A 27,523-nucleotide genomic window follows, 5' to 3' on the forward strand; every position below is an offset into this window, starting at 1 on the left:
ACAGAAGACAGACCTTCAAGTGTGCCAGGACTGGCCAATGTAATAAAACTTGGTCCACATGACAGTCTGCCAGCATGTTGAAGGATATATTTGCATTTTTTAAAAGACTTTTGAGGGTCTTTAGCCACAGCTTGTTTGTAATACCTGAATTAGTCCCATTTAACTAGCGAATACTGCCTTCTCTATTTCTCCTGCATGCTAATCCAAGAAAAATGAAGACAGACCCTCAATGCCTAGCATCAAACCCCTCCTCTCCCCTGGCAAGGTTAGCCATTATCAGTATATCACATGGCTGGCCTGCAACAAGATATTAATTATAGAGCTCAAGTTATAACCATTAAGTTTTCATGGAAAGAGAATTTAGTGAACAGGACTCATGATTCCAATTTCTCCATCTACTTGTGCCCCTGACTTAATATGCAACATTGGCCAAATCAGATTATAAGAGTTGTATTAAACTGGGCACAATACTGTTTACATGCCTCAGTGAGCACTATAAGGGCTTTTGGCACGTGGACAAAAAAAAAAAAGTGCTAAATGCAGTAATCTGCTCTCATAGAATTACAAGTCAAATAATGTTAAAAGGCTCTTTGGGGGATACTGATGGTTTTCCATCAGGGCTCTAGTGATGGTTTTCCCCTGAGGGTCTTGATGATCCTTCTTTTTGCTCTGCATGCCAATTCACAGGGGCACTTCCCTGTATTAGTCATGCAGATCTGTTATTTCTGATGAAGCGGTAACCAAGCTGGGTAAGAAAATGCTGGAAGAGAGAATCTCATTCTGCTACGACATCTTTAGTAAGGCTAGGAATAAGATCAGCAAGAGTAAGTCTAATTTTGCTACTGGAAGTAATATCCAAACCACCATGCAAATACTCCTAGCACACCTAGGGTGTGACAAAAACTGAACCCCTAACTTTTTTCATAGCTTTTATGCAATAGCTGTGGTCTCAAACGGCCAAACTATTGACAAGAGAAGTTCAGTCTCCAAGCTTATTCCACTGCTAGAGTAATCTGCAGACCCGCCAGGAAGTAGTACTGCTGAGCTACTGCTAAACATCAGCAACTATCTGAACGCTTCTTCCCAGTTTGTATTCCAGAGACACAGAAAAAACTATCAGGTGGTACAAACTCTCAGTTTCTCCTGACTGCGAAAAAATTTGAACTTAAGCTAAGGCAAAAAACTGTACACGCCATTAGCAATTCTCTAGAGTTTTTCAGCCATTTCATTTTCCACATTTGTACAGGTTGACTGTTCTTAACATTTAAACATGCTATTTGGGCAGGACTAAGCTTATTGTCTCCTGTCTCAATACTGGAGGAAAAAATAAGATATCCACATGCTAGACTTCATCTGTAATGGATGGTGCCCATGTCTTGAAGATTACCTTGTTCCACATGTATGTTTTAACTTCTGATTTGCTACACTAAAAACATAACTGAGGCAGTTTTTATAGACAGCAATGAAGGAATATATAAAACATTCTTAACTGCATACAACAGACATGCTAGAACAACGACCACTGTTTTAGGCATTTTAAATCAAAGGTAATAGCAACTGGGACAAAATTAAGATTCTCTGATAAGCTGGTTTTCAACTATTTACATACAAACTATTTGTTAAATAAAAGATGCCTTCACTGTAAATATTACTAACAGAGGGGCTAGCAAGGCATTATAGTCACAAGATTCAAGTTTAAAAGACTTTCAATTATTTGCAAATTATTCCTCACTGCAGGATGCATATTAACCTGCAAGTAATGGAATAATATACTTACACTTTTCTTTCAATATTAATAAGTACTAAAGATGTTTTTCCTTCTGAATAATGCAACTACTTCAGTAACACTTTACTACTATTTCTAAAGAGAAACAACCCTCTCCCACAACAATACTCCACACAAGTACTAAGACTTGAGTTTCTGTTCAATCTAGATGCAAGACAAATATTTATTCAGACATAAAAGTCCCACCATTGGGAGAATTTTTATGGATAATTTGTATTATAATACACAAGTCACTCTTCTCCCAGGATTGCTTCAAAGTCTAAGTTAGAATTTGCAGAAGGATTATTGTATTTGATAGAAGGCTTAGCTGTGGGTCTAATAAAAGCCACATGAAAGAAGGCAGAAGTAATAAAAATCAATAGTCCAACATTGTTATATAGTTAGGAGCATGGATGTTAACAACACAAAAAACCTACCATGTTATTTATCAGTTTTCGCATGCAAGCTGCAAAAATAAGGAAATAGCTTTAAAAAAAAATCAAAATAACTAAATCAGTTATTAACAGCAGAGCATATTTTCTACTTAAGACACTTAAATATTGGTGTGCTACTCAGTAGCTACAAATTACTTGCACCATTTACTGCCAACTAGTAGAATGAGCAGGAATACACAGGTCTGGCAGCTTGACAGATTTGTGGAAAAAAAAGACTCCGGTATCTCAACAACTGTCAGAAATAAAACTGAACTTGTTAAAGCACACAGGGCTTTAAGCTAACCTACTAACAGTGAAAATTCAACACCTAGGAAGATATCCACAACCTAACAAGTCACAACTGGGTGTCAGTACATACCCTCCTTGTATTAGGAAATTTAGAAATAATATGTGAGAAAAGGGAAAGATAAAATGGAAGACAGTTTATTAAATTAAAACTACCCTAATATTAGAAGTCCACTACTTTCTTGGAAGAAACATTCTTGAGGAATTTCCCTGCTCTGAAATTTATAATTATTTCACTACAGAATAAACAGCAAGCATCTGATATAATTTGTAACAATAACTGGGAATGCTTATGATGATCTCTGACTTTACAACTGGATTTCAGACATTAATATTTCTTGCATTTATTTAGTCTAGTATCTCAGCTATATTCTGTTACTTACACACATGCATACATGCACTAACAGAAAAATGTAACATTTCCAGGATTATTGAGGTTAAGTCTAGGTACTGTGCCATTTAGTACTCTAATTCTATCTGTTCTCACAGAGCTTAGGCAGACCTGGACCATGCACTTCAAAACCATGTATTCAAATGGTCATCAGAAGTCACACACGATAGCACTGGAGAGCACTGTATCCCAGGGGTGCAGCCTCTGTGGCAGACAGAACTAAGGTTTTAGGAGTTAGAGAGAGATATCTCTCCATTTTCTCAAGGAAAGACAGTGCCCAAAGAGATCAAAAAAGTCATAGACCCACATGTTTCCCTCCTCATCCATCCTTTACAGGTGCCACACTAAACAGCAACATTATATCAATGGAGTGGTATAACACTGAACAAAAAAATCCCAGCTGTTTAGGAAGGAGATACACTTCTGCCCTCATGGTGCTTCTTTAGGGACATCAGAGCAAAGTTTGCTCCACCATATGGTGCTGTTTCTCATAGGGCTTGATCAAGTCCACATGAAGTTTGATATATTCCAAGTTGGGCATGAACTTAAATCCCAACTCTGCACAGTTTCAGATCTTTGAGTTGGGACCAAGCGCACTAAGAAAAAGTGCCACAGCATACAATTTAGTAAGGAACATAAAGATGGGAGCTGGAAGACATTTCACAGAACTGTCAGCATTTATGATGGTGTAAGTGTATAAGTTTTATCAACTATGGATACAATGTTTTGCTCTCTCCCTCTCAAAAAAAACCCCAAACCCAAAACCCTACCCACAACCCCAACAGTCAAGACAATGAGACGAGGCCTAATCAAATCATTCAGTTTTTTGCAGGATTCATGTACTTTTAGTTTTCCTATTCTGCAAAGCAGTGGCTATTTAAGGATGGTTGAAATAAATGCATTCAGAGATAGAAAGAGAAGCTAAAATAATGTGAAACAACTAACTTTGGTTGTGAACCTAGAACAGAATTATAGGCAAAACAACATTAGTGTAAAAATGTTGCCTACTTATGCAGCAGAACTGTGCTACAGCGTAGTAAAAACTCCTGTCAAGCTTCCTCGGTGAGAAAAATAAGCTCTGAACTGCTTTTCATTCCTGTTACACAGGCAACACAGCTTTTAGAAAAGGATCAGCCTCCTCTGTGGCCCATGCCCCTTCACAACAGAATTCTTAAGAACATCTCTGACTTTGCTGCTAGAGATGCAAGAGCCAGACTGAACACAGCTTGAATTTCCAATCACAAGCTGATATGCAGGGCTGGCATTTGGGGAAAAAAAAGTGTCTTTTTTCCTGTAAGCTGGGAAAATTTGATCTAGCAGGCTCCAAGTGGCAGTAATTGTGGAGCCCCACAATGCTGTTTTAACATCAATTTCAGGAGATAAACAACTTAGAAAGTTGTCATGAAAGTCTCAATGATTGCAAAGCTAAATACAGCTGGTGTTCCAGTTCCTGCTGTTAAATGGTTACTTTCTGTATTTGGGAACTGTTCTCTCAATGAGCATTAGAAAAAAAAGTGAGAGTCAGGACTAGTTCAAATCTGAAGACAGATGAAAGGAGCTGACAGAAGGCAGAAACAGGATTCAATGATGAGAAAGAAGTAACAGCTACAAGGCTCCTGGAAATTTCTGAATAAGGGAAAAGAAAAAGATTGCATCATTCTTCAGAGAACTTTTCTCAATGGTTGCAAGTCTTAGCTGAAATTATGGCTTTTACTAATCAGTTACATACATGTCACCACATCCATGAGTTCATTTATGTATAAATTTCCCAATAAGCATAGTGACACAGTAAGTATAAAACAGCAATTCAAGTACTTTATACCAGGCTAAGTCATTGTGAGACTTTTGCTGTGTATGGCAAAAATACAGGGGAATGAGAAGGCAAAACTGTGAGTGTCCTCTGCCCTCCTAAGGTTCTTGGCTGGGCTATTTTGCATGGCAAGAGCCAACAAGTACAATTGCAGGGAAAAGAAATAGCCATGGTCAGTGTGGGTCACTACATTTCTTCCTCTGCAAGATAGGCCAAAATTATCTCTCCCCCCTCAACACTGAGGACAAGCAGGACCTGGAGTGGAAAAGAAAGCTAATGGTCCTCAAAAATTACTCTTGCTGGTAATGTGTGACACAAGATCTGGCATAACCACAGCCACACTCCCATCTTCCAGTGTCGCTTCTGGAAGCAACAACACTGCTCCCTCCGGCAGCCCTCAGCCCCAGTTAATCCACAACTCACAGGGGAAATGAGGAGCGCTATTCCTATCTTGTCAGCAATTCCCAAAGAACAGTTTCAAGAAAACGTGGTTCCAAGGGTATTCCTACATGGCTATTTGATGTGTCTGTCATTTTACATTATGTGCATAAGGACCCAAAAGAGAAAGAGATTTTACAGGTGTTACACAATTTTTTTTTTTTAAAAGTTCTCTGATGAATTTTAAAACCATTCCCACCCTCTTACTTCTTTGCTGACCTCTGCTATAGGAATTATAAGCTGAATTACATGTTGACAAGCAGTCATGAGGTCATGGCAATTTTAAGCTTTTTGAGACAAAAACTAGTTTCATTTTTCATGTTCACGCTATGTTCAAGACAAAGAGTACGCACATTGAAACTGCTTCAGTCTCTGAAAGACTACACTAGAACAGCACAGACTGATCTGCTACACCAGCAGAACATGCATGTTTAGCAGTATCATTCATCCCAGCTTCCAGACTAAGCACATTGCTACCAGCAAGGTTACATCTGTAAGATGGACTTGGCCAACCCACTACACCAACTGCTCATCATACCATCCTCTGCTTTACTGGCATCATTACAATGATAAGAAAATGTTGTATGAATCTTGCCCAAGTCGTTGAAAATCTGGGGGCATTTTGCCTGTGATGAGCAAAGCTCATTAAGTAGCAAACTTCTTGTCTTTTTATAAAAGAACTGCAGATTGCCAAGAAGGCAGCATGATGTAGGAACAACTCCCCATTTTCTGTGTGCAATGTAGTTTACTTAGTTCTATAAGTTACGTACCACATAATGCACAACAGTGAACTCTGTACATTCATAGTGTAGACTCTCCTACATTTTTGTACCTGTACATGCCATAACTAAAATAAAGGTTTCTGACCCTACAATCATACTGATCCCAGCAGACGTGTCTGCACATGTTCTGGGACTTTCTAGATAGAAGGATCTTTCTGCATTGATATGATTGTAGGATCAGGTCCGAAGACTGTGACAACAAATGGTAAACTATTGAGATTCAACAGCAACAGTTGAATTTAAACACAGCAATGCTCCAACAGTTTTCACATAGAACAGAGGCTCAAACCAGTGTGATTCAGCAGAAAATGGCAGAACATGCTTTATTGGTTCAACTCTGAAGAACCCCCCTCAAAACCCATGCGAATATTTGCTTTTATACAGCTCTCATCCTTTGGGAGGTGAAGGGGAAAAAAAACCCCAAACCACTGCCTCCTTATTACTGCAGACCAAAATTCATTTTTCTTAGTATTTTGCCAGTTCACTTCCCAAAAAACAGCACCCACCAAGCAAGGTCACAGAAATTATTGTAAAAACAAGTTTCCTTTGTGCATGAAGAAGAATGAATAATTTGGAAAAATGTGACATCTTCAGTACTATTCCTACCACTATGCAATATTTCTCTAAATTATGCAATCCATCAATATAGCATTCAAATGTATTTTTGGAAAAAATGACCTTAAGTAAGTTTCTGCATAACAGCAGCAAGTGCGATTTCTCAGTGACAGTGAAAATTTGGAGAAACAGGAACACTGGAAGACCACAGGCCAGCTACTCTACAGTAGAAGCTTCCAAACCAAAACAAGGGCGATCTGAAAACCCAAACAGTGGCAACTCTGAACAGTAAATCATTGAAGTAGCCCTCCTTTTTTCTTTCAGCTGCAAAGAAATTTGAATGAAAGTTTTGCAGAATGGACAGCAAAGTATCACGCAGTCACAGGGACACCTCAGCTGACAGGTCTTGTGGCCTCCTTTGATGTCCTTCGCTACATGATTTCATTCCTCCTGCACCTTTAAGCCCCTTCATAGCTAGGTATTTACAGATATCACTGTTACCAATCTCAGAAGTTGAAGTGCAATATGGCTCCTAATACATCATTATATGTTATCTGGCAACACCTCAGAGTTAAAAAGTCCAACAAAACCCTGTTCAGTAACAAGTTCTAACTACTTTGCTCCAACTCTTTTAATTAGCTTCCCTCAGCCCTTAAAATGTGCTAAATCTGTTAACTAAGCTAACTGGCAATATTAACATAGTTTTTGAAGGGAGAGATGCTGTTATATGAACTGCTGATCATCCTGAGACATTTTTCCCATGCATGTTATTGCAGCAGATGAGGCATGCAAACAGCGACATATCTAATGGGTAGACATAATCCTACATAAGCCAGACTAGAGCATACAACCACCGATACAGGAATCTCATCTTTTTTTGTTATTGAAATCTCACACGGCAGTGGAGCTACTCAATAAGTAACTCATGGTTTTTAAATGATTTAGCTGTTGAACACAGAAAGTCATCTCAACCACTAATATATAAGTGATTTTTTTGTAGAAAAAGGACCTAATTTCACTGTCTCCAAAATCAAGGGCAAAACTTGTAAAGGTAACAGCAGTCCAGGATGACATCTTGAAGGATCCTGATACCCTTTCGATTCTCAATTAATTCACTACATGATTTACATAAAATGAAACCAATATAAATTCTGAGAATAATCTTCAATACTGTGATATAGTGTAATTAGCAAACAGCATCATTTTAATCTAACATCATAAGATAATGGTCTACTGTTTCTGCCAAAGCAAGCTAAAAATTCAATGTTTCCACATGTTACACCAAACTCTTTGGTTCACTCAAACCCCTGAATCTTGTATGCCATTACCATGGTAATTCCCACTTGCAAATCAATGTCTAAGATGTCCTGTGAAACAATCTGAGATAGTGCTCCACAGCTGTAAGTCCAAAGGCTTTCTGCCTCCATAAAGTAGGTCAGGTAATCACCTAGTAGTGAGTGATGAGAAAAATCTTTTCTTTTCCCTATAAATTAACCAAATAACTGAACTCTGATGAGCACAAAACCTTATTTTGCTTCAAAGCAAGCTGAAAGGGTGTCCTGGTTTCAGCTGGGATAGAGTTAACTGTCTTCCTAGTAGCTGGTACAGTGCTGTGTTTTGAGTTCAGTATGAGAAGAATGTTGATAACACTGATGTTTTCAGTTGTTGCTCAGTAGTGTTTAGACTATAGTCAAGGATTTTTCAGCTTCTCATGCCCAGCCAGGGCACAAGAAGTTGGCACAGGACACAACCAGGGCACCCGACCCAAACTGGCCAACGGTGTATTCCATACCATGGGACGTCCCATCTAGTTTAGGAACTGGGAAGTGGGGGGCAGGGATTCGCGGCTCGGGGACTGGCTGGGTGTCGGTCGGCGGGTGGTGAGCAATTGCCCTGCGCATCATTTGTACATTCCAATCCTTTTATTACTACTGTTGTCATTTTATTAGTGTTATCATTATTAGTTTCTTCTTTTCTGTTCTATTAAACCGTTCTTATCTCAACCCACGAGTTTTACTTCTTTTTCACGATTTTCTCCCCCATCCCACTGGATGGGGGGGGAGTGAGTGAGCGGCTGCGTGGTGCTTAGTTGCTGGCTGGGGTTAAACCACGACAAAGGGAAAACTGGAGCAAAATAAAGGCTTCACCATCTTCAATTAGTGAACAAATATTAGATATTGAGAAATCAGTTTTAGTTTTGCATAGTACAATTGGTTTTAAATGCTCTCAGAAATTTATCTAACGAAATGTTCATATACAGGACTATGCATTTCATCCTAAAAGCTAGAAGAAAAGAGCAAGTATGAAACAGCAAATAATTTTAGACTTCTCCATGAGAGTATTCGTCAGTAGTTTAAAATTGCACCACGACTTCCACTAAGCTGCACCTCAGCCACAGCACAATGGGCTTTTTTTCCCTCATCAGACCATTATACTTCAAAAAGAAACAGTTACAAAATGTTACTGAAACTGTGTTTTTGTACATTACCATGGTCCTTAACTTACTGAAGAAATATATAAATCCAAACAAAAATCCTACTGTGCTATACACAGATTTCTCTTCCATGTAAACAGCTGTACCTGCTGATGAACCACCTAGAGAAACAGGACTTGGAATGGGTCTGGAGGCTCTTCAGAGGTTCCTCCTACACCACAATGAAATCAAGATTTTCTACATTGCTTGCTAGATTTTTGTCTACCTGGAGACTGCCCTCCAAAGATGGAAATCCAACAGCTTACCTAGGTAATGTGTTTCAATACTTTCCATGCCTCACAGTTTGAAAGTTTCTCCTACCTCAACTAAAGCTTCCTTGCTACGTTTTATAGGTTTGTTTTTTTTTTTCTTTTCCTGACCTCACTGGTGATACAGAATAGCTTGTTAACATTTTCTTTGCAGATACTTCTATGTACCCATTTCTCCCCTCAATACTTCCCTCTCAAAACAAAACAATGCCATTTATTTCAGGGTCACGGCTCCTAGACTTCCAATCATGTTGCTGTATTTCCCTCTCCCTGTCAGATGATTTTTTTTTTTTTTTAACTGCAGTAACCAAAACTGGACTTTTTTTTAACTTTAACCTTCAGAACATCATGTAGGAGAAGAGGTTATTTTGTGCATTTTACACTGGTGTCAGTGCATCTCGGCGTAAGGTCTATTTCTGCTGCAAGCGGTGTGATGCTGCACAAAGTTTGCAATCTGGTAGAACAGTCAGATACTCTTCATTGCAGGACTTCTGCCCAGCCAGCCATTCTGTACTCCTGTGGTAAATATAACCAAGGGTGAAATGCACTCTTAGCTGGATATCTACCGAAGGCACCTTCTCAAAGGTTGGATGTCCAATCTAATCTAAACTAGTCTGTACAAAGTGCCTCTGAACTCAGTGAAGAGTGACAATGCATCTCATCCAATGCTAAGATAGATGTATGTGGGATGAACTGCCCTCAAGAGAGGCACTCCTCACAATTTAGCAAGGTAAACTGGAGAGTTAAAGTACTGGTTTATAGTTAAGTTAAATGATGGCTGTCCAATTTTCAGACAGCTATTCAAAGTAAAATACACCTGACATGCACCGTGCGCTTTCATCATTGATCTGGGCTCTGTCCCTCACAAACCAGAGAAAGAGCAGGAAGCATTTTATACTTTTATCACCCAATATACTTGTGTCCCCACCCAGCTTAATGCCTTTGGCCATGCTTGCTAAGGTAATTCAGCCTCTTAACCAAAAGCACTGCACAGTGCGAGTCCCAGGAGAGAGCCCTTCCAAAGAGAACCCCCCTCGTTGGAGGCTCTCATTTTCAAGTGAAGTAGCAATTAATTACTCTGAATACAGGATTAAACCCAGTTTGTTATGTAGAAGACATTTCTCCTGCTTTCTTATTAGAACAACACTGTTTCCCATGAGAAAAGCCTTACTAAAAAAAGTCAAATGCTTGCTGTAGGAACTTTTTTTCTTTGTAAATAACTTATGGTGCCAAGTTAAGTTTTAGAAAAAAGCAGTAAGGCTGGTTCAAACAGTTTGAGAACAAATTTAAGAATACTCATACATATAAGACACACACACCCCTGCTCTCATAATTTTGACAACGGTGATTTCAATGATGCACAGAAATTCATTCTGAAGCCAGATAAATTTTATTTGTTTTTCACAAGAGGAAAGCAAACACTAAAAAACACTGCAACCTGGCACGCTCAAATATAAATTCTCCTTGACAGTGGTATGGGAGCTGTGGAAAGCACTGCCAAGGCACTGCAAACCAGTTCAAATATCAGTCAAGCAAGACTTCCAGGAAAAGAAAAGGTGTAACTATGGCATGGCAAGAGGCATTGCAGCATCCAAAGCTTACCACATGTGAGAAACCACCTCATCTAAATCTTGTTCCTAGAAAGCAATCCACAAAGCTTTGATGACAAAGGTAGCTCACTTACATGGTCCTCCTTGCACTGACTATGCTGTCCTGGGGTTTAACTTTCATACCCATGTCCTCTCCTCCCCACTCTCAGACAACTGTATAGATTTTTGATAATACTCGGTCTTTGCAAAAGATGACAGTAGATCCTCTTCAGTAACCAAAGAGCAAAACTAGAAGTGCATTTTGTACCTCTTCAACCTCAGTAAAACTTCCTTTTAAGAGTTAACCATTTCAAATTTGCTTCTCTGTCACACACATGCTAATGGAAAGCTGCTCTCCAAGCACCGTTTTTAGATATTATACAATAGGACTTGATTTCTGACTACAAAAAGTGCTATATGTTGGGCATTTAGGGTTTTAAAATACTAATATTCTCAGGTTCATTTACTTGCCAGACCTGAAAATGCCATGCACAACACCTAAAAGCTGCACCTAAACCTGGACATTTGATTTCTGCTCTGAGGTGCATTTTATTGCTTGAGTTTAACACATATGTTCTTGACTAATTTTGTTAGTGATCTACAAATGCCAATTATATTTACAAACTGTGAAATGCACATCTATTCTCCTATTTGCTTCCTACTTGTATACATACAAGTCTTTTTAGACATAATTCTGTGGGATTTGAACACAGGAAAGGAACTGAATATTCTTTGCAGCTGATGTGCAGGTGGACAGCTTTGTTTCCACAGCGCTCTATTCCTTACCTGATCTCTACTCCTTACCTCAGAGGGGTTTTATGTCACACTGTTGCTGCAGAGCCCTCTGCCACCTCGGTCAACCAATCTCAAGTCCTGCTGCCCAGGTTGCTGAGAATGTAGAGGTGTCCTCCAAATGCAAATGTCTACTCTCTAGATTTGGTTTTAGAGTCGTGCAAAACCCTGCTTAGGTTTCCTAAACTAAGATGAATTTCGAACAGATCAAAAAGGTTTTAAATAGAGCAAGAATATTATTTTTAATATTGTAACCTGAAATTCACCAAGTATCTTCTCTCTTCTCGACCCAAAGCTAACAATTATTGACTCAAAGTAACCAGATAAATATCTAGCAGATCTTAGTAATGTACTGGACATTATAACATTGTTTTGCACTACAAAGTGCAAGGACACAGATTTGGATATTACATAGAGAAGAGGTTTGGGGGTCCCTTGCCAGATTTCTTGACTACTTTTCACAAGATACTGATGGGAGGTCAACATCTGTTCTAATCAAAGCTCTTCAACATCATAATGCACAAGAGAAAGTCTTCATGCATGGGAACTTTATATTGCTTGCATCACACCAGAAAAAGTGTAAAAATAGAAACCCCAAACAAACACCCTCCTGCCCCACAGAACATTCACCCATTACCACCACCCCTACTTCTTCAAACATATCCCCATTTAATTTTTTATGAAGGTAACGACAAAAACTTCAGTTGAAGACAAGCAGCTAGATCATCTCATCTGTCCTTGGGCTGACAAAGGAATGATCAAAGAGTATATATTGTAGTATTTAGTTTGGTCTGAATATATTGATGAATTGGATTCACCAGAACAGTGCAGATGATACACAAATTTATTTATCTTTACCTTTCAGCATTGCATTCTCCTAATATATGTGTAGACTTTTGCTACATCTCTTACAGATCAGCACTTAAATTTACCTTAAATTGAAGACCATAGTACTGAACAATCCTTCTGGATTTGACTGGCCTTAAATGCTCAGCATTTGTTCCAGAGTAGGAAAACCACAATGGAGCAGGAGTGTTGATGCAATAAAGTCTTAGCGGATGTTTCAGCTTGTACACGTGAGTTGTCAGAATCATAATGCAGTAATAGCATATGCTCAGTCATGTGTGTGATCTAAGGATACAGGCATATAAAGCTTAACACTGAGATTTCTACTACTAGAATATGAGCTACACTAAGCAAAAGCTTTTATGCTCTAAAAGTGAAGTTAATTTGATTAACACATCATAGAAACAAAGTTGCAAATGACTCAACTAATTTGCTATTCTTATCTTAGACACCTGGTACCCAATACTGAAGTAACTGTATGTACTCAAGTTATGTGCAAAACAACAGACCAAAGGAAAAAAAAACCACACACCAAATCATACCTAGAAAAACAATCAATAATTGATCTGGTTTAATTAAATATTATTCTACTTGTTAAAACATTGTCCTTCATCAGATGCAAACCCCAGCATTCTGCCAACTGCTAATCCTTCTGAAGTGGAAGGCATACTTTCTCCATTTATAATATACAGATTGCATTAAGAAAATAATTTGCACAAAGCTATAAGCCTGAAGTGGACAATTTCACTAGTGCTTTTTTTTACTACATAAGAAGTGATGTCTAACTTTACTTCCAAACTTACTCTCTCAGCTATTTTTTTTCTACTGAAACTACTAGCCAACTAACCAGGAGGAAACAATTTAAGAGAAAAAGAAGCCTTTTTAAGAAAACAGAAAACAAATCTTTCATGTTTTAAGAGCAAAAACCAAACATAAGCAACTATTTCACCCCATCTTCCCTGCCCGGTATTAACAAAAAGCTTTTCTATATTTTATGCTAAAAATGTACCTTTCTTAGGGCTGTTCAAATATTTTTTTTTGCTTGAGCTCAGAAGATAAATCGTTCCATTTATGTACATAACTTACTCTTTAATAGTGTCATTATTTTGGGATGCTTAACTAGGACCATGGAACTCCAGAGCTGACTCTAAACCATTGCAAGGAACAAGAGGAGAAAACACTGCATGAAGGAGCAATAGACAGTGGTGGTCTTTGTAGGAGAGCGCTTCTAGGCACAGAAGCCTATTAGTACTTCCCTCATGAGGAAGAAAAATTTGTCTACAAGACCTTTATTTGGCAATGTGGGCCTCTGGCAGCAATAAGAACCTAAGAAGAAAACTGGTCCTGCTTACATTGAGCTCTGGCAAAAAAATTAAAGCTGAATTTGTCTCCTGAGTCAGCTCACAGCACAACACTGCATACTGCTTATTCAGCAACACCACAGGCTGATACTGTCACCCAAGTTCTCTGTCCTCAAACCTTGTCCACAAGTCAGAAGGCCCCTACCCTGACAACAGATCCACTACAATAAAACCTTAATTGCTCAATTATGCTGTATCATGCAGATCTGTCCTGGTTTCAGCTAGGATAGAGTTAATTATCTTTCTAGTAGCTGGTATTGTGTTATGTTTTGGATTTAGTATGAGAATGATGTTGATAACACACTGATGTTTTCAGTTGTTGCTAAGTAGTGTTTAGACTAAGTCAAGGATTTTTCAGCTTCTCCTGCCCAGCCAGCAAGAAGGCTGGAGGGGCACAAGAAGTTGGGAGGGGACCCAGCTAAGACAGCTGACCCAAACTGGCCAAAGGGGTATTCCGTACCATGTGACATCATGCCCAGTATATAAACTGGGGGGAGTTGGCCTGGGGAGGGGATCGCTGCTCAGGAACTAACTGGGCATCGGTTAGCAAGTGGTGAGCAACTGCATTGTGCATCACTTTTTTGTGTATTCCAATTCTATCATTATTATTATTGTCATTTTATTATTATTACTATCATTATTATTTTCTTCCTTTCCATTCTATTAAACTGTTGTCTCAACCCACGAGTTTTACTACTTTTTCCCAATTCTCTTCCCCATCCCACTGGGTGGGGGGGAAGTGAGTGAGCAGATGCATGGTGCTTAGTTGCTGGCTGGGGTTAAACCACGACAAGATCTCATTCACTAACCTTCCACAGAATCTATGGGGTTGGCTTACTATTCTTACTGATGTACATGAAATGCAGAGCTGAAAAAAAAAAAAATCCAACCTGCCCAACTTGTCACATATTTATTACGTTCATTTATTATGTCAGTGATTTCACTGACACAGATGTCTGATAACTCTCTTTCTAGACTTGATGGGAGAAAGGCAATGTTTCTTTGTAGTCACACAGACTGCACAGTTATTTAGATTTTGTCAGAAAGATTTTTGATGGTTTTGAACAGGAACGAAAAGTTAATCCCAGTTAGTGCAGCAAGAGAAGAACCTGGCTCAGCCCACCCAAGGTAATATTTGGAAAGTTCTGTTATCTAGAAAGCACATAAAAATAAACTTGCCTTCCATAAAGATCCTGTTCCAGTAGATTTTTCCAACGTGACTTCCTCCAAGAAATATGAGATTTGATAAAATCAGCATTGAAGTGCTAACAGATGCTAAGACAGCATGAAGTCGACGACGAATTCTTGGTGAGAATAAACGGTCCTGAGGGGCAAAACAAAAGGTGCAGATGAAGTTAACAACCACTACAATTTTTCAAGCAATGTTAGAAAAACACATTGTAGTTACAACAAACAACTTTTATCCAGAAGTTGAAATCCTTATGGAAGAGATCCCAAAGCTTTTAAAATATCTAGCAGAACTTCCACCAATGTCATTTAAGTTTGGGTAAGACTTTGCGACGAAAGCAGTGTTGAATCGTAGTTGAGGTTGAAAGGTACCTCCGGAGGTTACCTAGAAAGGTCACCAAAGCAGGGTCAGCTACAAGAGGCTGCTCAGCACTGTGTCCAGTCGAGTTTTGAACATCTGCAATGATAGAGACTGCACAACCTCTCTGGGCAGCCTGTGCCATACCCTCATAGTAAAAAAGATTTTCTTATGTTTAAATGGAATTTCTTGTATTTCCGTTTGTGTCTGTTGCCTTTTGTCCTGTCACTAAATACCACCAAGTAGAGTCTGGCTTTGTCTTCTTCCTTCCTACAATTAGGTATTTATTCATATGGATAAGATCCCCCCTGAGTCTTCTCCTCTCCAGGCTGAACAGTCCCAGCTCTCTCAGCCTCTCCTCTTATGGCAGATGCTCCAATCCCTTCACCATCTTTGTGGCCCTTTGCTGGACTCACTCCAGCATGTCCATGTTTGTCTTGTAGTGGGGAGACCAGAACTGGACACAGTCATACACATTCTATGTCTTAATTCTTTTCTTATTAAATGTACTCCTTGATGAATTTTTGCTGATGGACGTAAACACTAAGGACATGCTTCTGGGGTGGATAATACTATCCAGTGGCTTGCAATATGAGGTAAAGCACTTCAGTACAAAACAAACAGCATCAAACAACTTCAGAAGTCATTAAATGCTTTGTTTGATTAATAAGACTTCACCGAAAGATTCTAGAGTCAGATCAGAACTGATTGATCTTAATAAAGAGATACTTCCATAGAAAAAAAGATTTAAATACACATGCAATCCCAAATTTTTTCTCAGCGCAAATATTACTGCTCATATTTGAGAAGTATAAGTATCTGTTACAAAGTTTTTGCTACTAATATTCTAATAATACAAATTAAGTATGTCTCTCTCCACCATATACTGGTTCACATATTTTGTAATCTATATTTTGCACTATCATCTGAGGTATGAGTGCAGCACAGAGGCTGCAAAAAGATGGTGAAAAAAGGATAAGAAAGTTTTAGCTTCCTCCAATATTCAGTTGTTAGAATGAGTTTAAAAGCATTACAGCACTTCACAAGGAAACATTGTCTCATTACTGCATAAGGAAAAGTATCTTGTTCATCATGACCCTAGGCTGAAAGCCTCTTTACATAGTGCCTCAACCTGCAAAAGACTGAATGCTTCGTGTGAAGTGATGAGCATTTGCCAGGGCATGGGAACCAAGGAAAATTTCAGGAGCTGCTCAGCCTTCACATCATAAATGGTTATGTTACAGAAAAAGTCTTTTGACCGCAGCATCAAAAAAAAAAAAAAAAAAAAAAAAAAGAGCAGTAATTAATCTTTAATAGTTGCAGCCAGACCAGAATTCACGCTCAGATACCTGAAACAACATAAACACATACTCAAAACAGACCTAAAAAATATACTCCTAGATGATTAAATTGCTAGTTCTGTAAGCATCAAAACAAATGTTTCAACTGCTAGATTATAAAGTGACAAAACTTCAAATAAATGACAGTTACAAGCATAAAAATACAATTTTAACATATTACTGCAAAGTAGATTTGTGGTAAATTGAATGTTAGCCCCAGTCAGAACTATATCTAGTGTATGAGTCAGTCTGAGTCAGCACAAAAATGGGGATAGATAAGCTTCAGTGGAAAGTACTCTGTATCAGCCTGTATGCGCAATACAGCAATACTCAATCTTCCACACACCGCTATGAAGAACATTCATGTATAAGAACAGACAGATTTTTCTCTGAAAATTCTGGATGAAAACTAGGGCATCACAGGAGAAGGGTAGAGAAGATAATTACATAAATATTCACAGACACTGACAGTTACTTAGTGAAACAACTTTTTCCCTTTCTAGTACTTTGCATCTCCAAAGCTGCCCAAGGACTTCCAAAACATTCTCTTTCAGTTCACACACAGGTAGAGGATATCTTAAGTTTTCTTCTCCTGAAATGCATAGTATGAATGTGTGGTCCGACATATAAAAAATGTATGCCCTTTCAGAATGCGTAAGTGTATGCACACAGAGAAAAAGTTTGAAATCTTACTACTAAATCAATGTTAACAACCAACTTTAAATAAGTTTACGATCATGCTAGCTTGAACTTTTGTGTTAAGAGTCACCAAACTTACCCTCTTCTTACACCATGCTAATTAATTCTAATTGAGCTGTAGCTTATCTATAGAGCATAGCCTATCATCTGATCTACCTTTCACTCTCCCTTTGTCTATCAAACTTATTCATCAACTCTATAGAGAAACAGTTTTAATTAGGGAAGAGAAAAACAGAAAAAGCTTCTGGTAAAGCTGTAGAAAGAGTTAGAGATGGACAACCCATCAGACAGCTGGTGTTGGACTGCATTTTCCACCAAGGCACTGATTAGACCTGGTGAGTTTGTGAGGTCTGCCTGTTTTACAATCCAAAGCAGTACAGCCAAGACAAACAACATGAATAGCTAAAAAAGCTCTGCCACTTTAAAAAAAAAAGTTACTAAAAAAACGAAATAAACCTGTCACATATAATACATCACCTTCTTCAAAAGTGCTGTATGATAAACAATACCAGTTAACTATAGTACAGACCAAAAAAGTGTTTGCTCATTTATAAGGGAGTAGTTTAGGACAGAAACAGTTGAGACAAACACTGAACCCTTTCTGGGTTTTGCTGGAGCTAATTTCCATTAGCTTCCCTAGGCATTGATCCAAAAAGCTGTACACGTTTTCCTGAGAGTCTTTGATGTCAATGCAGCTTTTACCCAGCTGCAATGAAGGTAAAAAAATAAAATGTTCTTTAAACATCTCATGTCAGCTAGAAAAAGCTAACTATGGCAGTACCTGAGCAGCTATTGTGCTCAAATTAATACAATGGAAGCATTAATTTACGCATGAAAAAGGACTGAGGCTGATCTGCATAATCCATAATAACATTTGTGATCTAAATATCTACCAGCACATGGATTTTTCTGAATATACAGCAAGATGTTTTCATCAGACAAAATTAAAAAGCCTCCACACCCACAACTCTTCATTATGCTATTTAATGCTTTTACCAGTATGTTCCATTGCAACAATACAAGCAGCTGATGTGAATTTGTGGTGTTTCTCTGGATTTTACTGCTGTCTCTTTCTATCTCCTCTTGTCCTGGAAATACAGTTAGAACATAGAGGGGCAAAAGAGTGCTTAGTGTTAAAACGACAATGAAATCCTGGATGCCTGGCTGCAACCCTTGTATTTGCGTCCTTCCTCGATGCTCCATCTTACTTGTAACCTCACATCAATACTTCATCATACTTTACTTCTAGTAATCACCACCACCACCACACACTGTGAAATAAATGGACTGTAGCATTTAAACTACACAAAATAAATATATATATATTGTCAAGATACTCAGTCCAAAGGCATGCAGCATGACATAGGAGGTGACTTAAAGGTTGCCTCAGGCCACCTTCCTGGAACTGAACAGTTTGGGTTAATATTCCAATCCAATTTCTGCTGTAAATGAAGACCAGCCTCAGCCATTTTTGTCAAATGTTGGGAAAAACCTCTCTGCACATTGTTGGGTCTAGCAAAATTTCCTACCATCAGATCTCTCTCAGCTGGGCCTTCTCAGTCATCTTACAAAAATAAATGACACTATCATGTAGTGGGGTGCCTTGAAAAGTAAATCTGTGTATGTGTTCGAGAGGGGTGGAAGACTACAGGCGTGAAAAGGATTTGCATGGTCCAAACATTCCCATTCCTAAATCCACTTCCAGTTACACACGCATGTCACATTTAGCCCCTAAGCTAAAACCAAGCCAGAAATAGGAAGCTTGTATAATGGTTGTTTCTTGAGAAAGATAGCTTATGAAGAACAACCTGCACCAGAATAGATCATTTAGGTTAGAATTAAGAGTCCATTTGAAGGACAAGTTGGAAGTTTGAAGTTATAGAGGATGTAAGAGAAAATACTCATTTCACTTACTTTACAAGATAATTACACCACTACGAGCATGAAACAAACGTGGCAGGAGAAGTGGCTTCAGACAGCAGAGCATCATTTAAAAGAACTTCTCTCTAAGGCAAGTTAGAGATAATCAACAATAAGTTTGCATTTTCACTGATTTACAGGACTGTGTACAACGATATTACTGAATGGGACGGAGAGATGAAATTGAGGGTCCAGAGGTATGTTTCCTAAATGCATTTACACCTTCTAGCTAGCCAACAACAGAGAAAATAGGCTGGTCAATATTCCCCAAGGTAAGTCATCCACCCTCCCATGTGGAAGCTCAGGAGACACTCAAGACTGAATTCTGTACAGCAGTTAAAACTAGGCAGAGTCCTATACAAAACATCATGCTGAAGTCATCTTTTATAGAAATATATTCCCCAGTATTTTATCAGTGACCCAATCCTACACCTTCCTACAGCAACCATTCTTAATTTTTTTCTAGCAACAGTGGTGGCACCATGGTGATTTGGCATGTCCCAAATGCTCATTATTCAGAGGGCTGCTGAATCCATTTGCAGTAGCTTGTTCTGGAAGCAGGTCACATGCATCATGCTGTTTTAGGGAGGGCTCAGGAGCTGGGTGCATGTTTTCCACCACACTGCAAACCCAGCCTGATGACAGGGTTACATGTGGCAAGAAGCCTACCCTGACAGACTTTAGCTGGTAACTTCTTGGCAAGGGCTCAGAAGATGGAAAATATATACACGTGCTGCATTTGCAACCATCTCATTTATATAGCTGCTCTGGGACAGAGTAAAGAAGACTTCTACATAAAGTCAGTGACGTTATCAAGCTTGCTTATACTAAAAATACTTTAACAAGTCCCATGTAAGGGAATTAAATTCACTGCAATTTAAACAAGCATCCATCTTCATGGAGTAAAACAGATTCACAACACTTATTTCTTTTTGAACTACCCTTCCAGAGACTTGATAATCCAAGCATGTGGCAAAATAAGAGCGTATGGTAAAATTGGAGAAGCAGTTGAATATTTCTTATGGGAACATATGCACTATGGAATAAGACTGTCAGATACTATTGGCCAGAGTGACATGAAACATGTGCTTGATACTACAAACTGCAACACTACAGATCACATTATTCTATTTTCATCTGCCTTTGGTTTTTAAAGGGTTGAAATAATCTAGTACACTTTTTAGAAGAGTTGGGTTTTTTTAACCATTTAATTACTAACTGTTCTACAGATTTCATCCTCTCCCACTTAAACCTATCAGCCAACTTATCCATAATAATTTTAAAATAAGATACACAAACTGCACTATTTGTTATGTTGAAGAAATCAAGCAAATTAACTACCATGAATATAACACCTAGTCCTGCATTATCTTTCAGTGCCTCCCCTAATACATGAGAGGGGAGTAAGCATGCTTTCTACATTTATTAAAGCTCCATCCTTTCAATTTTTTGAAGGTTTTCACTAGAGAAGCAATGCTTAAAAGCTAATGTAATGTTGACTCATCTTTACGTCACAAAAACTAAATTAAATATTCTTTGCAATGGTCTGTTATATAGGGTTTGCAAGGATTTGAGGGGGGGTGACAGATAGGTAAACAAGTTTGTGGGTAAAGTTGCTGCAGTACAGGAGGGGCAAAGGTGGTGCCATTATCCCTATCAGGAAAACACTTGGGAAAAAACCTCAGATTGCTTGCTGGAGTTCCTTTTACCAGCGCAATTTAAGGACGTGAACTTCGGTTTTCACCCCCTATTGCATCACAACTGAAGAGTAAGGCCCAAATTTGTTTCCTTCTCTACAGAAGCAACAGAGACCACCCGGTCAATCTTAAAAGTCCTTTTAGGTGCTTTCTTTTAGAAAATGTTCTTAGATAAATAAATGACAGGCCAACTCTTCATTGTCTATCCCTGGACTCTGGTAATCAACCCATTACCACAAGAGTGAACACCTCAATGCATCCCTTGAATCTGGGTCATCTGCAATGCAGCCATTTGCCAAAAATAACAGGACAGCATAAAAACAAGTGCATGGGTGAAAAGCTGAAAGAGAGCGAGGAACAGATGGGATGGTGGGAAGGGAAGCAACACATCCTGACTAACAGTTACGGCTATTTTATCTATCTGCAGTTAGGTGCACTGAAAATGGAGGGCAGGGTGTGACTGAGCAGCTGGGGGAGCAGATGGGATGGAGGAAAGGCTGAAAATTGTGACAAAGCTCTGCCAAACAGAATGTCAATTTATTTGATTTTTAAAGCGGGCAGTAGAAATGAAGATGGGTTGGGTCCAAGCAGTGGGGCAACTTCTGAAAATGTTTGTTAATACACATTGTCAATGGGTAATAGTGACAAGTGTGTTTGGGAGACTGCAGAAATGAAGGGAGGGACTATACGTGTTCATTAATGTTGGTAGAAGTTAGGCTCAAAGAGCAGCAGGAGCAAGGGAAAGGCAGCTGATGAAAGGCTGACATGTCAGTACCTGCTCCTGCACTCTGAAGCAGAGGGACAGATGTTGAATAGGATAAGAGTGGAGACTGTACCACAGAACAGAAAAGCAACAAAAATAAAGAATTCTAGTTGAATACACATGCAAAATATCCATTTATGAAATAATCCAAAAGAAATTGTGGAATACCCAGAGCTAGAACAGTTACAAGATAAGGAACGGGCCTGCAAGTGGAAAGTGAATGAGATGTGCTACCAGATCTTATTCATCAACAACTGCCACACCAAATGGAAGAATAAATTAAATCTCCAATCAACATATACTGTAGCCCTCAGTAATCATGGCAATCTTTCCTTTTGCTCCATTCTTCATCTAGCTCTAACCCAGAACCAGTCCCCCTTACTTTGCTTTATTTTTCTGGCATTTTCTTTTTCTTGCAGTTGTTCCCTCCCTTCTCCCCAAGCTGAACTGTGGCCTGAGGTCACCTCCTGTTTCTTTTCAAGGTATATACTTTCCTTCCAAAGCAAAGGTAAAAATTAGCTCCTGGAAGGTTCACACATGAAGGTGGGAACTGACATTTTTTCAAGAGACAGGATGATGCAAATGACCTATAATTCCCTACATTGCTCCTGTAAAAAGAGGACCACACAATTACAATCAAGCAGCTGTCAGTTAAGATCTATTTTCACATACAGAACTTGTTTCTGAATTTAGGAATAAATGCTATATATAGTATGAGAAGATACTCATCTTCTCTATTGATGTCTTACTAAATATTCACTCAACAAAATGTTGTCTTGCACTAGCACCAGTTCATTTTTAGATTTTTCCAAAAGATCTACATTTATAGCATCTCTCAGCAAACAGCCAACCCCCACTTCTGTTTGAAGAAAGCTTTCTACCAGCTTGTATGTATGCACTACACTTACAGATGCATGTGTGAAACTTTCACATACACAGAAGTAAATTTCTGTACTTGCTCCTACACTTACTCTTCACCCTCAAAGAACCTGCCCAAACATTTTTATTTTTTTTTAAAAAGTGGCAGCTTGTGAAAAGTGCAAAATGAACAGCATTGAAATGCACCATCCTCTTTTCTGTTTTATGTTTACAGCAGGGAATTTAACCAAGTAATGGCAGCGTATATAGTCCTATAAATGTGTCTCAGCTCTCACCAAGGAGGACAGGTCAAGAAAGCCATGCACTTTCCTCTGTGTCCAGGTCCTTGACATCCTTATTTTTGTTCTTCTGGTTCCCTCATCCACATTTTTAATGTTTTTACCTTTTACATTGCAATCAAATTAGGAAAAGATCTAACTTCACCAATCATTAGTGCTGCATTTTGGTCCTGCCTTTATGGCCCTCCCACATTGCCACTGTGAACCTGCTAACAAATAAATAATACACAGTAATAATCCCCATGGAGACATCTGATAAACACTCTCAGGAAATACAGACCTGGCTTTCCCTGTGGCAAGCTTCTGTAGCTCAAGGCATAGTGGAAAGACAAGAGTACAACCACTCCTCAGTACTTTAACTTGTATTTCCATAACTGCTGACATCTATTGTCTGGACTAATTTTTGAGGTAAACAACAGAGGGAGGCTGTATTCATATAACAGTAACAAAGCAGCGCATAAGCAGCATCACTTTTTACCTTGTTTTCACCCCGTAGCATGATTTCCTTGCTTTTCAAACTGCATTATGGCCTGAGCACCAGAAAACTGCCTGATGTCTCCAAAACAGAAGAGGAAGTAATGCTGGTAGGTGGAAGAAACATTTTTTTGTTATGACAACTGAGCAGCTATGCAACAAGCTTCCCAGCTGACACTGTGGTCTGAAGCAGAGCAGCAATCATCTGGTTAAAGACAGATGGAAAATCACAACAGTTTCTGCACTGCTGGCATCAAAAATATTTCTTGCATGGATGTGACAAAAAATGGATGCTTGTACTCAAAAGGTACGAAACAATAGAATGTAATCTCTGAAATCTTACTGCAGCCACTTTTGTCATTCACCATATAAAAGCCTGTATCATATTGCATATGCTTGTCCCTCACACAAAACAACACCTCCTAGATTTTCAGTCTTTGTTACTGAGTCTGAGACAAGAAGTTCCCTCAGTAAAGAAAACCAGAGTCAGAGTGCAAGTGTGTGTCTGTGTGTGTGCATTTTTAGCAGGTCTCTCAAAATATTTTGGGATCCACTTCCGTGAAGACAAATGAACCCTTAACAAGAAGAGTGTGGAGAAGAGAGAAAAAAATAAAATCAAGCAAAAGCCGAAACATGGCAAGAATTACTTGACTCAGAATTATTGTTGGCAAAGCTAAAAGTCAGTGGAAAAACCCTAGGATGCATCAGCCAGCCCATATTCACCTTTGATGGTCATTCAGCAGCTCAGTACAAAACAGCACCTCAATAACTAAGCTTGCTTCTTCTAGGTACCATACACAAAGACCAGTTGTCACAAGTCTGCCCTGACTAATGTTCACATCTAGGGAAAGGAGTTTCCATTAATTTTTGAGTCAGAGTACATCTACTGTGGATAGTAGAGATTTCTGGTTAGAGCAATGATATGGCTGAACTCAAGGTTGGGGCAGGGGATAGGGGGCGAGTCCCATCCACTGGTCTGGGCTTTGACATTATGGGTGATACTTATATATCAAAAACCAATTCTGCACTAGAGAGTAAGTCTCAATAAGGGACTTTGTTCAGCTACCCCACCATACGTTCTTACAGATTCTCAGAGAGTGAAGTGACAAACCCAACAGCAGTCTACAGCAAGCATATAAAAAGGTTATGAAGAAACTATCATTGGCAATGCTTACCACTTAATTGAATCACCATGTTGCAATAAAAATATGTATGAATTACAGAAAACTATTATTAAAAAATAAAAGGCCAGACAGGCTTGACATTAGCAAACCAGTGATATAAATACTCTTTCCACCAAATGAAGCAAAATAAAGATCAAAGCCTAGTGTGTGCTGAAGAACAGCTGAGAAGAATCTTTATTTATTACAGAGATCTTATTAAAGGTCTAATCTTGCAAGGTGGTCAACAAACATACTTTCCTTGAACGAGTTCCTAACATTTGGTCTGATCTTGCCTCAGCTGCAGAAGGAAGTTTTACAGTTATCTCACAGCAGTTTAAAGTGAGTTATACTTGCAAAAAGAAATTCTGTCATTAAAGCAGATAGTTGTACATTTGCTTGATGTATATAGGGCATGGTTGTGAAATTCACATGAATCTTTATCTTGGCTAGGCTGAATTTGGGCCCTAACATAGGGCTGAGTAATTACTGCAGAAGAACCCAATTGGTTTCTACTGCTTTGGGTGCTTTTCAGATTCCTCTCCATGAGACAAATCATCTAGCAATAAAATAAACAGTGGAAGTAAAGCTTTCTGCTGGGGTAAAGAGCTAGGTCAGCGCAGCAAAGATTCCAGCAGGAAGGCATGCAGAAGACAAAGTGGTGAGACTGCAAGGAAGGGAGGAAAGGAAAATTAAACCTTTCCCCCTTCAACAGCAGTGAGCTGTTAGATCAGCTTAATTCCCCGTCGAACCACAGCCCAGAGGTCAGGCTGACCAGTCAGTACCTTTCCAAGCTCCACACTAGCTGTCTGCAGGATCATTGCATAATGCCTAACCTACTTATAATAACTGTAGAAATTTTAATGCACCTAGCAGAAGAAACAGGGCAAACAAAGTTAAACAGAGAAAAAAAATGGGTAAAAACCCCTCACCACACTCAACTTTCTGAAATACGTCTAAAATTCTGTTCTCTGTGAAGCTGAGGATGCCAATTACCATTGACCTCATCTCTGGTACCCAAAACAATGGCGATATTTTAACTATAGAGACAAACATATGAAGTTCATTCTTTTTTGGAGGAAAAAAAAAAAAAAAAGAAAATATCTAAGACACCAACCAAACCTAATCTAACACACTAACAAAACCACGGACATCATACAAAATATTTCCCCTTTTGCAAAGGGTGGTTGGGAAGGCAATTACAGTGTACTGAAACGGACCTAATTAGTGCACCTCGTTACAGTCATAAATGAAAATGTAGAAATCAAACTATTTTATACTTTAAAAAAACAAAACACTTACAAGGATAGTACAAATTACTTTAAAATAAGCCATGTTTAAAAGTAGTTGGTTTCTCAAATTGAATTGTTTATAGTATATTTAGTTTCTTACTAAATAAAGCTAGAAATAAGATCTTAAACTAGAAATTCATCATAGCATGATTTTTAGAAGAGAGACCTTTATGTCTCAATTTAAAAAATTCTTACTAGACTCAATGATAAGTTTTCACTTTACAAAAGAATAAGAAGATAAATGTTGCTGTTTCAATTGAGATTAAAACATTAATTTTAACAATCTGCCAACTTTACCCCCTTTGCTACATCTTCTTTTGGATGATTTCCAAATCTTTCTTTTTTAAAAATCCATTGATTTAAAGATGTTGTCAGCTATTCTAAGGTTTAAATCTATCTATTTTTATACCAAGATCTAATTTCTTGTATAGATCTACATCTTGTTTTCCTTAAGGAAAAATGAGGAGGAAAAATATTTATATCACTGGAAGAATGATAGCCATTAGCATTTTCTTTCAGAAATCTGACACATTATTTATTAAAAGTCAATACAAATTCTGTCATTGATCTTGAACAAGTTACTACTGGAGTCTCTGTTCATTTGTAAGAAATTAATACAGAATCAGTGAAACAAAGCACTACTTTGCTCAGAATGGGCCTAAATATCTCCTGAAAAAGTAAAAAAAACCCTGACAAAAACACAATGAAACTTCTCCAGTTTAATATAAAGTTCCCAGATTGCCCTAGCTTATGATGCATAGCATTTATTGTTGTTTTATATACAATGTTTTAATGAAAAGACAGTATTACTTAATTCAGTTCTAATTTACTGATATCTAACAAGTAACCTCTAGGGGGAAAAAGATACATAGATAACTTCTCACAACACAGTTCACTGAAACATGAAAGTTCAGAGCAGTGTAAGCTGAAAAGTACATAAGAAGGAGCATCAGCTCTTTTAGAGCTGAAATCAGGAAGCCATACTGGTTTGCAACCAGTACAAATGAAAAGTTTCAGATCCAGTTTTTTGAGTCAGGAAATTTACTGATTTCAGTACATATTTGTTTATATGCTGATTTTACTTCTCACAAGTAATGCTTCTTTGTTCATTTTAGTTCAATATGCCTGAGACAACATTTAAAACCTCTCAGACTGCTACAAAAGCGTTATTTACCCATATTGCGCTTAGGTTTCAAGTGCTGAGAATTAAACTACCATAAAATCCGCTTTCTTTTTATATATATTCTTAGTCAGCACAAGGATTCAATGAAGGATGAGAGTCAAATGTGCTTTATTTAGATTTCTAAACCTTTGTTTTGCAAGGGAATTTAGACAATATAGTGGGGGGAGAAAAGGGGAACAGTTTTGATATAATTCTTATTCTTTGTGATCAATTCAATTTTAAAAACAGAGCAGAATTAAAATTCAACTTATTCTTCAAGGGGTTTTTTACTATTTTACTAATTAAACACCCTCTGCTCAACTGAATTATATAACTCAACTTTAACAACAATATATGAAGAGGTTGGGTAAATAGAATGGGTAAAAAAAACCATAAACCTATGCTTTGTATTTTTTCAGAAACTCATCTGCTATTCTGAGGACAAAAATAAACTTTCCTTTTCAAAAATAGCCTTCAAGAGCCAACATAGCAAGTGAGTGAA

At 38.3% G+C, this 27,523-nt stretch overlaps 1 protein-coding gene across 3 annotated transcripts in view; it reads right to left on the reverse strand.

The window, feature by feature from the left end:
- Positions 1-27,523, reverse strand: part of HHAT (hedgehog acyltransferase) — a 169,518-nt gene that overhangs the window by 57,549 nt on the left and 84,446 nt on the right. For all 3 annotated transcript variants that reach the window (XM_069800214.1, XM_069800213.1, XM_069800215.1), the window contains one exon: positions 14,991-15,135. In XM_069800214.1, coding sequence (XP_069656315.1) covers positions 14,991-15,135 — 145 coding nt within the window. The remainder of the gene's footprint in view (positions 1-14,990; positions 15,136-27,523) is intronic.

The sequence above is a fragment of the Haliaeetus albicilla genome, chromosome 13 (assembly GCF_947461875.1).
Source record: "Haliaeetus albicilla chromosome 13, bHalAlb1.1, whole genome shotgun sequence".
In the NCBI taxonomy this organism is placed as follows: domain Eukaryota; kingdom Metazoa; phylum Chordata; class Aves; order Accipitriformes; family Accipitridae; genus Haliaeetus; species Haliaeetus albicilla.